This window comes from Oncorhynchus tshawytscha, linkage group LG32 (assembly GCF_018296145.1).
Source record: "Oncorhynchus tshawytscha isolate Ot180627B linkage group LG32, Otsh_v2.0, whole genome shotgun sequence".
Lineage (NCBI taxonomy): Eukaryota > Metazoa > Chordata > Actinopteri > Salmoniformes > Salmonidae > Oncorhynchus > Oncorhynchus tshawytscha.
Genome location: NC_056460.1, coordinates 11306713 through 11321280, shown reverse-complemented (window position 1 = coordinate 11321280; position 14568 = coordinate 11306713). Strand labels below are relative to the sequence as shown.

The 14568-nt window shown below is 43.7% G+C and overlaps 1 protein-coding gene and 1 pseudogene across 1 annotated transcript; one reads left to right on the top strand and one right to left on the bottom strand.

Annotated features, from left to right (window-relative positions):
* On the bottom strand, window positions 1-8326 carry LOC112230298 (arf-GAP with dual PH domain-containing protein 2). The gene is made up of 11 exons (XM_024396536.2): window positions 7950-8326; window positions 7157-7287; window positions 6889-6980; window positions 6526-6614; window positions 6219-6331; window positions 2053-2199; window positions 1894-1977; window positions 1716-1778; window positions 1510-1587; window positions 1168-1396; window positions 1-1009 (listed from the first exon to the last, which is right to left on the bottom strand). The coding sequence occupies exons 1-11, from the start codon at window positions 8035-8037 to the stop codon at window positions 978-980; spliced, it is 1146 nt and encodes a 381-aa protein (XP_024252304.1). The 5' UTR covers window positions 8038-8326; the 3' UTR covers window positions 1-977.
* Window positions 8327-8588: 262 nt separating this feature from the next.
* Window positions 8589-14077, top strand: LOC112230299 (annotated as a pseudogene).
* The last annotated feature ends 491 nt before the right edge of the window (window positions 14078-14568 follow it).

Below are 14568 nucleotides of genomic sequence, written 5' to 3'. Positions count from 1 at the left end.
TCAACAAAGATAATAAAACACTGTATTATAAAATAACTGTTATACAAAAAACGAACTCTAGTAGCTCCATTAAAGTATTGTATCGCACTCTCTCGCTTTCTATTTACAATGACTGTACAAAATATTAGGAACACCCCTCAGAACAGTCTCAATTCATCAGGTCTTGGCCTCTACAAGGTGTCAGGGATGCAGGCCCAATATGGCCCATGTTGACTCCAATGCTTCCCACAGTTGTGTCAAGTTGGCTGGATGTCCTTTGGGTGGTGGACCATTCTTGACACACACGTAAAACTATTGAGCATAAAAAAACCAGCAGCGTTGCAGTTCTTGACACAAACCAGTGCGCCTGGCACCTACTACCATATCCTGCTCAAAGGCACTTCAATAGTCTTCAATTGTCTTACACATTCACCGTCTGAGTGGCACACATACACAATCCATGTCTCCATTGGCTGACAAATCCTTATTTAACTTGTCTCCTCCCCTTCATCGACACTGATTGAAGTGGATTTAACAAGTGACATCAATAAGGGATCATAGCTTTCACCTGGTCAGTCTATGTCATGGAAAGAGCAGGTGTCCTTAACGTTTTATACATTCAGTGTATATACACACATTAGTTCATAGAAAGTATATATTACATTCCCAATATCCCCGACAATGCCATCAGTTCCCATCTCATAATATGCAGTCCTGTCACTGGTTTGCAAGGTGCCCTGGATAATGGTGATTTGCAATGGTTACCGGTGCTGGTCCACATTGGCAGCTCTTCAGTTCGTTTAGCCTCCTTAGCCCGAGTTCATTTAGCCTCTCCTCATTTTCCGATAAACATGACTCCATTGAAGAGTTCCCTGATCACGTCTTGTGAGAAGCCTCCACCCTGCCACTGGTAGGCTCTCTGAAACAGGCAGCCAGCCTCACACATTGCCATTTCTTCCTGTAAATGGTGTTTTCCTTCCCTCAGGTTTTTACACCATTCATTTTTTCATCCTTCTCATGTTTGCCTCAGCTGAAATAACAAATAAAGACAAATGTTCAATAATAAAAAATAAACATTTCAGCTACTCAAAAGGTATAATTTTCTGTCATTGACCACTTTTACAATAATCGTAAGTCTCATGCTGCTGGTATATTGTAAACATGGTGAACAGTGAATGGTCTTCATACTGTTGTAGTGCTGCGGTAGCATAGGCTCGGAGATTACTAGTTTGAAGGCTTCTATCCACTCCCTCTGGTCCTGCTCCTGGTCACACAGGAAGACAAACTGCCTGTCTGGCGTCTCCAAGGTGACCCCGAACCTCCACCTGCCACTGCGGCTCCCCTTAGGCTGGCCCTCCCTCACAGAGTAGCCATGGCCCTCTGTGCCGATGAAGACAGCTCCCAGTTCCAAGGCATCCTATGGATGGACACACAGCAATACACAAATAGAGACTGCCAGACACACACACATTTTGCAACATTCTTCTCCACAAATACAAATGTCTTAAGCATATTCTCTGTTGTCATTACCAGTGAAGATTTGAAGTAGGACAGCTTTCTGTCCGTTAAGTTTAAGATGAACCATCTCTTCTTGAATGGCTCCCATTGCTAAGAACAGACACAGAAGGCACAGAATCAGCCCTGGCTGAGCATCACACAGGTTGAGTTTCTGGTGCTCTCGGCGTATATCACTTTTAAAGCTTCGCTATGTTCAATGAATTTGCTGGATTACTAACCGTTGGGCCGGTTTTCTCCATGTAGCCTTCTTTAATGCTACTTCTGGTTATCAAAGGTACGAGCTGCACAAGCAAAAACATAGAAAGGAGACAGATCTGTACAGAGGGAGTCCTTGAAAGGATGACGTCACCTGTGACATATCATGTCAATTACGGCGATACAAGACATTGAACTCACGTCACTGTCCCTGGCATTAGGGTTGACTTTCTTGAGGTAAGCAAACCGGGTGGCCCGAATCGCATTGAAACAGGACACAATTTCCTAGAAGTAGGAGAGAGAAATTTGACTCCGAGTCTTCATGACAACGTTTCAATTGAGTTTGTCATAGGTTATTACCTGGCTGTTGTCATGGTAAACAAACAGGTTTCTGGTCCGTTCTTCCTCCAGGTAGGAGATTTGCAGCCCGTGGGCGTGGCCTATCTTTTCCGGCTGGAACACGGCATTGAGGTCCTTCATAGAGATGACTGCTTTGGGCTTCTTGGACTAGGGTCAATAATACACAACAGGCAGCATTATAATGATCCCTTCTCAGGTATTTTATATTTAACATTTATTTAACCAGGTAAGTCAATTAACATCAAATTCTTATTTACAATGACGGCCTAGCAAGAGAGAAAGGCCTCTTGCGGCGATGGGGCCTGGGATAAAAAAATATATTAAAAAATGGACAAAACGAATCACGACAAATGAGACACCACAACACGACATAAAGAGACCTAAAACAACAACACAACATGGCAGCAACGCAGCATGACAAAAACATAGCATGACAACAACATGGTAGCAACACAGCATGGCAACAGCGCAACATGGTAGCAACACAACATGGCAGCAGCACAACATGTTAACAGCACAAAACATGGCACAAACATTGTTAGACACAGACAACAGCACAAAGGGCGAAATGGTAGAGATATTTTTTTTGTTAACACGCGAAGCAGCCACCAGTGTCAGTAAGACACTCTTCCTACCGAACCACATAACCTTTGTTTTGGATGTGTTCCGAACAAGGTTAAGGGCAGAGAAAGACTGCTGGACACTAAGCTTTGTTTCAGGGCATGACACACACAATCTGGGGAGGAGCCAACTGAGTATAATAAGCTGACCACACCGCTGGCGTCAAGTCGTTGCAAAATACATTTAGAAATCTATGTTATTCAATTATTGCACCCACACTGGTCACGCCCGTCAACGAGCGTCTGCGTTGCCAAGGGCTAAAATAGAACTCCTTTCTATTTCTGACGCAGATCGCGCTGGAGGTCCTGCCTCTCCCATCTCCTCATTGGTTTATAGAAGCAGGTACCCACGTGCCATCTCCTCATTGGTTATACCCACGTGGGTGATTGAAAGATGAACTGAGTTGCCAGTCGGTGTAGTAATACTATGAAAGTTTAGATGCCAATCACCATATAAGTTCAAAGATGAAAAAGCCTGGAAGGAGGAGATGACTATAAACGATTCGGTTGACAGTTTTATGTGTGGATTAATTGTCGGAGTAGAGGACCTTGTGCATTTCAGGTAAAATAACAACTCAATGTTTATATCCCAGGACAAATTAGCTAGCAACAGCAAGCTAGCTAAATAGGACAAATTAGCTAGCAAGTGCAAGCTAACTAGCTAAATTGCCATCAATGTTTAATGCTTTTCGACCTGATCCCAAATGAATGTAATTGGCTCAGGGTTTGTTTAGATATTTTAACCTGCGTGTCGTGATTCCGGTGTAGGGGGACAAAATAAATTTATGCACGATGGCGAACACGCGCAGCCGGTTTGGGTTCCGTGTAAGACTGTATCACCTGCATACAAGTGGATGCAGTGCATTCGAAAAGTATTCAGACCAGTTCCCTTTTTCCACACTTTGTTACATTTCAGCCTTATTCTATAAGTGATTAAATAAAGAAAATCATCAATCTACACACAATACTCCATAATGACAAAGCAAAAACAGGTTTTTAGACATTTTTGCAAATCTATCACCAAGACTCTTCCTAGAGCTGGCCTCCCGGCCAAACTGAGCAATTGGGGAGAAGGGCCTTGGTCAGGGAGGTGCCCAAGAACCCGGTGATCACTCTGACAGAGCTCCAGAGTTCCTCTGTGGAGATGGGAGAACCTTCCAGAAGGACAACCAAACTCTGCAGCACTCCACCAATCAGGACTTTATGATAGAGTGGCCAGACAGAAGCCACTCCTCAGTAAAAGGCACATGATAGCCCACTTGGAGTTTGCCAAAAGGCACCTAAAGAACTCTCAGACCATGACAAACAAGATTCTCTGGTCTGATGAAACCAATCTGACAGAGTATGAATGGCTCTGCAGAGAAGAATGGGAGAAACTCCCCAAATACAGGTCGCTGCCAAAGGTGCTTCAACAAAGTACTGAGTAAAGGGTCTGATTACTTACGTAAATGTGATATTCCAGTTTTTAAAATATTTTTAATACATTTGAAGAAAATATATACACATAATTGTTTGCTTTGTCATTATGAGTTATTGTGTGTAGTTTGATGAGGGGGGGAAACAATTGAATCCATTTTAGGATATGGCTGTAAAGTAACAAAATGTGGAAAAAGTATAGGGGTCTGAATACTTTCCGAATGCACTGTAAGTGGATAAGAGCCTATTGCCTGAGGTATGTTGTTGATGTAAATTGAGAAGAGGGGCCTGGGATCGAGCATTGGGGTGACAGGTGGGCTGAAACAGCAGATGTTCTGACTTTACATATTGCACTCTTTGAAAGAGGTAGTTAGCAAACCAGACCAAAGACCCCTCAGAGACACCAATACACCTAGGCCGACCCACAAGAATGGGGTATGGTGGGATTCGAAATGGTCGGTGATCTGTTTGTTAACTTGGCTTTCGAAGATTTTACAAAGGCAGGGCAGGATAGATATAGGTCTATAACAGTTTGGGTCTAGAGTGTCTTTGAAGAGGGTGATGACTGCGGCAGCTTTCCAATCTTTGGGGATCTCAGACAATACGAAAGAGAGGTTGAATAGGCTACTAATAAGGGTTGCAACCATTTCGGCAGATAATTTTAGAAAGAGAGGGTCCGGATTGTCTAGCCCAGCTGATTTGTAGGGATCCAGATTTTGCAGCTCTTTCAGAACATCAGCTGTCTGGATTTGGGTGAAGGAGAAGCGGGGGCTTGGGCAAGTTGCTGCAGGGGGTGCTGAGGTGTTGGCCGGGGTAGGAATAGCCAGGTGGAAAGCATGGCCAGCCATGGAAAAATGCTTATAGAAATTGTCGATTATCGTAGATTTATCAGTGGTGACAGTGTTTCCTATCCTCAGTGCAGTGGGCAGCTGGAGGAGGTGCTCTTATTCTCCATGGACTTTACAGTGTCCCAAAACCTTTTGGAATTAGTGCTACAGGATGCAAATTTGTGTTTGAAAAGGCTAGCTTTAGCTTTCCTAACTGACTGAGTATACATACTGGTTCCTGTCTTCCCTGAAAAGTTGCATATTGCGGGGGCTACTCGATGCTAATGCAGAACGCCACAGGATGTGTGCTGAAGCAGTGAATAAAACAAACTTAGGCTTCTAATGTTAACATGCATGAAACCAAGGCTTTTACAGTTACAGAAGTCAACAAATGAGAGCGCCTGGTGAATGGGAGTGATGCTGGGGGCTGCAGGGCCTGGGTTAACCTCTACATCACCAGAGGAACAGAGGAGGAGTAGGATAAAGGTACGGCTAAAGGCTATAAGAACTGGTCGTCTAGTGCGTTCAGAACAGAGAGTAAAAGGAGCAGATTCCTGGGCGGGGAAGAATAGATTCAAGCCATAATGTACAGACAAAGGTATGGTATGATATGAGTACAGTGGAGATAAACCTAGGCATTGAGTGACGATGAGAGAGGTGTTGTCTCTAGAGGCACCATTTAAGCCAGGTGAGGTGACTGCATGTGTGTGTATGTGTGGGGGGGGAGCAAAATGGCTAGCTAAGGCATATTGAGCAGGGCTGGAGGCTCTACAGTGAAATAAGACAATAATCACTAACCAAAACAGCAATAGACAAGGCATATTGACATTAGGGAGAGGCATGTGAAGCTGAGCAATCATAGTTATGAAGGAAGGTTTCTCATTAAAGTTTTTCAGCAAGCGTCTATGACATATCAGTACAGGTCATTTAACTGAGCAGCCAATTCAGAATACAGTGATCACTAAGGTCACTACAGAAAAACACCAGACTGATACCTATCAGGATTATTTGTGAGGATAACATCAAGGAGAGTAGCCTTTTCTGGGTGTTTGGGATCATACCTCGTGGGATTGGTAATGACCTGAGAAAGATGTTGGGAGTCCCATTGTTTTAAGTAACAGGGGATGTTCCCTGTGACTTTTCCAAAGCCTTCTGGGCACGTCCCCAGGACGACATTTTGTTAGCTGGGTTATCTGATCCAAGAAGATGGAGAGAAGCTACTTAAAGGGAAAGGGGGATACCTAGTCAGTTTTACAACTGAATGCATTCAACTGAAATGTCTTCTGCATTTCAACCAACTTACATCCTCCTTGGTGAAGTATCTCAAGGTGAAGTCTGTTTCAGAGAGCAGGAATCTCCTTTTCAGGAACTGCTTGTTGTCCTTGCCTTTCTTCCATAGAATTCCTTCGTAAAGTCCTGAATGGGATCCAACCAATACAAAACATTGATTTAGTTAGTATCCCTTCTCTCTTCATACGCAGTATGTTGGTACGTTTGTTTCTATGCCTTGCTCTGTAGACAGAGATGTATGGAAATGTCTTGTGTTCCTTGACAATTTGAATAAAATAAATTGACTTATCCATGGAGACTTGTCAACATTTAGCACTTACCTGAACTATAACCTTGCTGAAGGGAGCTACTCTCTCCTGTGAATTCTCTCCTCTCATACTTAGCACGTATCCACTGATCTTTAAGAACACTGTCAGGAAACCAAAAGGTTAGATTTAAATACAAAAATGAACATATTAAAAATACAAACTTTTTGTGTTCAATATATGACTCAACTTCGACCACAAACCCTGCAGTATTTGCCAACTCAATCAATTGTAGGCTAATCGACCCCAATATATTTCTTCCTCTTCTCTTGAAATAATACTGCATCCTTCCACTGAATGAACAACTGTCAAGTCATCACAATTTACACTTCCTTGAATTGAGTGAGCGAACGAAGACATTGATATAGTCCCACTCACACACAGTCCTTCTCCTGTGGCCGGTAGTAGAAGGGCGGAACGCACTTCTCATAGAACGCATTGGCTGCAGCGTTACCCCTTGTCTTCATAAACTACAATTAGAAACATAATAGGAACGTTATAACATAATAATAACATAATAAGCATGTTATAACATGACAACATCAAAGGTGATGGTGGCTATTATTGTGTGATCTTGAGAGTGCATCCTTTAAGGTGTAAAGGTTATTGGTACACTAATGGGCTATTGTAACGTGTTAAACTGTACCTCTACTAAGGAATCATCCCAGAAATCCAAACGTATGGACTTTATCCGGCTGATGGCAGGCAAGTCCCGATGTGTCCCCGAACAGTTCACACATACAAACACACCAAGTTTGTATGAGGCCCAGTCTGGCTCTGTGAATAGCAGTAATATGATACTGTATCAATCCACCAGACACTGGAAATGTTTGCAGCCTGTATACCTTTGAACCACATTACTATAGTTTGGATATTGGACTTTGTAGTCATGCCTTGATTGGTTGTTTTTTCTAAGGTTGGCTCATGAGTTGTAGAGAGTTACTGGAAAGGAGGAACCATTGTAATCATTGTCTGAATTAACTATAACTTCCCCCAAAATAACTTCTTTAAAAAAATGCCATGGTTGTGATCATTTGACTTTTTAGTCATTTAGAGTGACTTACAGTTAGTGCATTCATCTTAAGATAGCTAGGTGAGACAACCACATCACAGTCATGGTAAATACATAATCAGCAGTGAAATCCAGTGAAATAAAAGCAACTATAACTCACTTGTCTTACATGGCTTAGGTTTTTGCTCATGCACCACATTCTATGAACAATAGACAACCACACTGAAATAGTCGATCATTAATATGAAATAGTCACATAGAAGACATAGCTTCTGTTTGGGGGTCCGTCAATATTTTACTACTTTAAACTTTTGTTTTACAGTTCCTATCTGTACCAAATCCTAGCCACAATGGTAACCCAAACATGTCAAATGTTAAGAGGCTATCAATCATGGTTTAACATGTATTTTATTAAAAAATAACTCACCAGGGGCCCCACAGTCGGCACAATGGTCGTTGCTGGGCTGTTTCACCATTTCAAGCAGAATCTTCTTATTTCTCTCCGGACTTGCCATAATTAAATCGGCTATTCTTCTGCGTCAATCAAGTCCCAACAAACGAATTGCTTATTTTACTTAGGTCCATGCCTTTTCATTCACTTCAAATGTATTAGTTCTATAACAGGTGTCAGGACATTTTTCTCGTTGTTGTTGCACTTGACCGCGCTCACAGGCCGACGTTTCCCTTTCTCACTGGCATAGCAACATGCCGTTTATTGTTCTCCACACAAACACTCACTATTCAAATAACAATGAGTAGGGGAAGTGAAAAAGGCGTTACCATATTTTGCGCATAATTTATAAACGGACATGTAGGCCTGGTAGAATAGTAATATCTAAGAAAAACAACTGTAATTGATTGTATGGTATATACTCCAACAAATTATATCGAGATAATATATAATGTCTTGATAATGTCACCAAAGTTAATTCATATTGAAATATAAATAAATAAAATATCTTAATAAAAACGAAGACATCTTTGACGAAGTTTGCACTTGAGATGAAAGTCAGTGAGATGTTAAACGCAGCTTCAAGAACCTGGAGAGGGGGAACATAAAGTGCCTCGGAACCAAGTATGCATGATCCTTGTTTCTGTATCGGCGTGAGATTGGCGAACAACTAAAGGGCAAAAGTTTGAATGCATTACCTGTTAAACTACGATTACAATGTGGGTTCCAAGGCGATGTATGTCTTTAATCGCCCGGAGAGGTATGCACAAATGTTTTATTCAAGCCGCGAAGTTTCTCGTAACTTCTTAATTACATTTTTTTCAGGTGCTATTTGTTAGCGGGTGGGTATAATTTGTGGAACTTTCCAACAGGAATCTGTTCCAAAAACAAGGTTGCCGAAAAAACAACGCGTACAAGGTTGATACCAGGTAGGGAGGAAGTGGCTATTTAATTAATTCATGTGAGTTGATGCCTATTCGGCAGCTAGTTAAAGAGGGGAATTGATCATGATACTTTGTATGCAACCTTGTACTTTACGACGTTTTTGGAACAGATTCCTGTTGGAACGTATCACTAATTATACCCGAGATGTCATTCTGCAGCTCCTCAACAGTGCGGCAGAATCGGAGCTCGCCGCCGTCAAGCTCCTTCGTGGACGCAAGTCTGTCAACATTGTGGAATACAGGACTAGAAATGGACCTTTGGAAAATCTCGGAAGCGTCACAAATGTGCCGCTTCTGAAACACAAAAGTGCTGTCATTGTCTTCAACTCCATCCTCAACCCTCCGGAGAAGGAGAAAAGTAAAGATCCAGCTAGCCAAGTTCATCAGACCATAGGTGGAAAGGACCTGGCTAGAGGTAAAATGATTTAGCTAGACGGATGGCCTTGAGGTCTGGATGTTGATGGCACAGTTGGGCAAGCCACAGGGTCAGTCCCTGCTGTCATGTCACCACATAAATATGTCAGTGTTAATACATGTGCATTAATCCACCTTTCTTTCAGGAAGCAAATTCCATAGTGTCCATTGTGTGTGGAGTGAATAAAATAGCCTGGGCGCATGTGGATCATGGCATGAACTTGTTGGAGTGGAAACATGAGGATTGCCATAACTTTCTGAAGGGAACCTACATGGCTTCTGCCTACTTGGATGATGTAAGTTGAATGTTTCCAACCGAGGTATTCTTGCATTTGGGTACGTAGGTTAGCACTGAGACATAACTGCTCCTATGGTGTCCGTCTACAGCCATGTCTCAGGGCTAGGTTTTAGCTTAGCACATAATCATCGACTCTGTAATATCCTAACTCCTGTACTGAATCACATCTCATTATGTGCCATAACATCACCAGATTTCCAGTGTTTTATCCCACCTCCCCACGGCTGACTTCTTCGTTGTGGAAAAGACTTCAGAACACTGTCCTGTACCCAGTAATGGCTCACATGCGTACAGTGGAGGCTATGCTGTTCACCCTGCTGGAGCCCAGCCTGACATCACTGCTCCACCCAAGGTGCTCAACATGATGCGCACCGCCGTCAGCCGCCATTTTAGCCTCATGGTGGGCGAGTCGCGCACTAGCGGGGCCCAGGCGGTGCAACGGATGATGGAGTCAGTGACTCAGACGATTCCGAGGGTGACATTCCATCACAACCTGTTGGTGAAATACAGGAACTCCTTCCAGGTGGGTGGGCGGCGTAACGCCGTTACGAGCTGCTCAGTGAATAGAGTTAATAATACAGCTGCAATTTCTACCAGGGACTGAAACTGGTTGACTGTGTACAGTATGTGTGACCTGGTGGGGTCGAAGGTCACAAAGAGCTAAGCTGAGACCTGCATATTGGAGGCTTGATGGAAACTGACACTAGCTTGTATTTAAATGGATACTACAACACTTTACCTCTAGACTCAGATGGTATTGCACTTGAGGTGTCAGTTCAGGCCCCAGCAGCTGAACTTAAGCCTCTCCTCAGACACCACACGTCATGTTCTTCACTTTCCCATGAATAGAAGTGTTCTGTCAGGGCCGATAGTAAAGCAGAACAGGCTTGAATGTGTACAGTGATATGATTTGTCACATGCAACCACCTGCATCTGTACCTTTATGGACAAGTGTTTATAATGCCTTTCAAAGCCTGAAATACCTCTGGTTTTAAACACCAACTCACTTAACCAGATTGTAATAAATGCATGTTATTTTTTTAATGCATAAATATAAAAACAGGATTTTATATTTCATTTATACATTGAATGCATACAGTAGAAACTCCTCACTCAATGTAATAAGCATGAATGAATGTACAGCAAACTATCATGAACGCCCATATGGGCTACATTCACTAAATCACAAGTCATTAACATAGGGTGATGATGGCATTAACCTCCCTGTCATGCGGTGTAGAGCCAGAACTTGCTGACTTGATGTCCCATGACAATGACCATCTGCAAGGAGTCACAGTGGCGTTAAGGAGGCCCAGGTGAATACTGCTGAGGTAATGCAGCAACCTAGGAGAAAGAGCATTCATACAACAAATCTGTCTTAAGTCATCTGAGCAATCTCTTTAATTATAACCGTTTTCTTAGTCTAAATTAATACGGTGCTCTCATGCAGTGTATTGACTCACCTGCCTTGGCCCTGCTCTGATTGGCACATGGTGCGGAGGACAGGGAGGTAGTCCACGGCAACAGCTTGCTTGTTTCCCAAGGTGCATAAGGCTCAGTTTGAGAGGACAGTTCTGATGTCATATCTCCTTTCAACCACGCTGGAAGACAAACTGCTGTTCAGATACCACCAGAAGATTTTGTTTGCAATGATGCTCATTTCTGACTAACAGTTTGAACCGAATTCTAACAGCATTACAAACGTGTGTGCTAACTTCACATAAGCATGTATGGTAATTTAGAGGACTGAGACACCAATGTATTTCTGACAGTGAAAAAAATAACGCTCAGGAAACTGCAGTCACCTAGGATCACAGGAAGTGGTCTGACTGACGTTGAAACCCCGTCTGGGTGGGGCGACGGGGAGGTTGAGTTTCTCCATCAGCCTCTGGGATCCAGCCCATCCCTCAGACACCCTGGCCAGGCACCTCTGGAAGCCCAGGCCCTTTACTGCAGCCTGGATTTCCAATGTACTCTCACCCCACCACCGACAGCCCCAATCCTCTCTCATCTAGCAGTCCGTCCTTAACCTCCGCCCCTGGTCTGCATGGGCCAGCCTTATGTGGAGACTCACTCGGTAGAGAGGTATCAATGAAGGACATGAGGTCCATAAAGTCAGTTATTGCATCTAAGCAGTGGTACACCAAGCCATCTGCTGCCTTCTCAGTTTGTCATCAACAGTCTCAGTAATATTTGATACACTTGGATGAGCCCTCAGAGACAGTGAGGCTCTAAGGCTTTACTAACATGGGAGCTGATCTGGAATCAGATGTTGCCAGACATTTTTCTCCTCGGCCTGGAGCCGGAGGACACCTTAACTGGTCTGATCCAGGATCAGTGGGACCTGAGGGTGGTGGATGTCAGGGGGTGTTGGCTCACTCTGAAGCCTAGAGCGAGTCACTTTCTTTGGGGTGAGGAAAGGACTGGGCTGGGTCCTGATTGATAGGGGAAGAAGGAGCTCCAGGTTCAAGTAGAGTGAAGCTACACCTCTCAGTAAGGATCTCCATCAGCTTGATGGTGTCTGGTCTAGCCCAGGACTGGCACTGAGAAATCACAGAGAAAGGCACCTCAGACAGTCATTCAATGTTGTTACCTGAATAAAAGCATTGGATGTTCATCTAGTTCAAGTTCACAGGGCCTCTGAGGTGACGTGCCTTTAGAGTGGTCTGCAGGTCATGGCTGGGGCCAGAGTTCAGGAGCCCCAGCATGCTCGAAGTGCAGCCCACGTCACAGAGGATGGCGGGGAGAAGCATTTTCACCCACTGCAGCAACAGCCAGAGCTAGGGTTCACCAAAACAATCAAGTGATTCAATTGTAAGACTTGACGTACACTCTTTCAGACAGCGACCAAGAAAACTAAAAGGGGTCACAATACATGTGATATACTAACACACCTAGACATTGAAGTCAGTTAATGGTTTGTCATCACTCACTTCCATACACACCACCTGCAGGGTACTTCAGTGGGGTTGCCCTCTGAGATGCCTGTCCTCCTCCACTGCAGATCCAGAGCTGCAGTAGGGTACGTCTGATGTGCATCTGGTTCAGGCTCACCAGAGAGGTGATGTCCCCAGCATCCATCCTGACGTTCTCAGCCAGGCACAGCAGCTGCAGATAACTGCAAACGTTCACCTGGGAGGGTGCACGACAGACAGACTAAATGGAGTAGCAGCTTCATATCATATCATGCACATTAGGTGAGGGGATACAATGGTGCCAAGATGCTCGACTCACTACTGAAGGTTGTTTTAAAAAGGATCGCTTCAAAGTCGCCACCAAACTTAGGCCTTGAAGGAAGGATCTGAAGACAGTTTGTGTTATGATTCAACTTCACATAATTTTCAATACAGATTGAACTCATATTTTTCAGTATATACACACACACACACACACCACTAGTGGTCAGTATCACGGGTCTCTTGGTAGCCGTCATGAAGGTCTTGATTGCTGTGAGGAATCCCACATCATCGAATACGACATCAACCTGCCGGAGAGTAGGTGCAGCTTGGTCACTTAATTAAAATGTCTAGTCTGCAACCTGGAACTGCTAAACAACCAAAATAAAACTACTGACTGCTGTGTGGTTTACCTCTTCAAATAGAATGAGTGATGTGGACATCCTTTTACTCCGGCTACCGGTTGGTGGCTCTTCAATGCCTGGTGACAGTTGACTGACCAACATAGGGTTAATAATATCTGCCTTCTTCACAGTTACGGTCTTGAGACAAAAAAACCTGTAGGAAATAATAACGATTAAACAAAAAGACTAATCGTAGCCACACCAGACGAGGCTAGTGGGATGAGCTATAGGAGGACGGGCTCTTTGTAATTGATGGAATAAATGGACCGGTATCAAACATATGGAAACCACACGGTCGGCCCTGTTGCATTAATTCCATTCCAGCTATTACAATGAACCCGTGCTCCTATGGCTCCTCCCACCAGCCTCCTAAGATCCACACATGCCTATGTGTGGTTAACTAAGCTCACAAGGTGTTTCTTGTTTTTCTTAACTGTTTGGTAGCTGCTTGTCCTGTTTTGTAGATAACAAAGGGCTGTCTTAAGTTTGTGATCTCTGGTTTACGCTTCTTCTTGAAGACGTTAGCCAGCATCAAGGAGGCTGCACTGCAGCCTCCACCTCTTATGGTGGGAGCTACGAGGGAGCTGAGGCCCCTTCCTAGAGGATGAGAAAACCTTTCTGGGAGAGGCCTCTTATCTGTGATCAGCATGGTGCAACACAGATCTTCCTCCTCCACTCTAGCCTCTCCCTGGAAATCGCCACAGTCCCACGAGTCTGCACAGCCAAATCAGAGGTTGACAATACAATCAATGTTATTCATGGAAGATTCATTGTCAGTGATGGTTTTTACATTTTTATAATACAGTAGGTGGTTTTATTTGACACATTTTCCCCCATCAATTCATAACATATAAACTTTTTATTTGTACCATTGCTGTTGACATTGTTCTCTAGTTTCCTTTCTCGCACTTTTCTCCTCAGTTTCCATTTATTTAACCAACTGCAAACAGAAATAAGGAAATACATTTAAGACACCATACCATAAAAGCTAAACATTGAAGGAGCTAGCAGTGGTGTTAGAGGCGGAGTTGCCTATTACCTCACTGGAGTGCTGAGGGCGGTACTTCTGTCCACAGAAAATCCTCAATGTTGGTAGATATAAGGTAGACATCTTAAAGACCAATGGCAGATCCCAATCAATGACAGAGCTAAAGCTAAAGTTTCAACAACAATCTGTATTAGGAATCATCACCTCTCTTAAGGCATCGCTGTGGATGGGCAGAATAGACCTTTTGAGGAGATTCTGGTTGGTTTGGTGGGTTAGTGGTCAGTTCATGACCTATCCCCAGACCTTGACTGTCCCGCTGTTGCTGCCTGAGTCTTTGTGTTCAGCTCAGCCTGCTTCTTCTAGGCTGACCC

Excerpts from the sequence above, each read along its gene's own strand:
- LOC112230298 (XM_024396536.2), bottom strand. The coding sequence starts at position 8,037 with ATGGCAAGTCCGGAGAGAAATAAGAAGATTCTGCTTGAAATGGTGAAA. Across the intron at positions 1,588-1,715 it reads TGGAGAAAACCGGCCCAACG|CAATGGGAGCCATTCAAGAA; the intron begins GTTAGTAATCCA and ends GTCTGTTCTTAG. Across the intron at positions 1,397-1,509 it reads CCTACTTCAAATCTTCACTG|GATGCCTTGGAACTGGGAGC; the intron begins GTAATGACAACA and ends GTCCATCCATAG.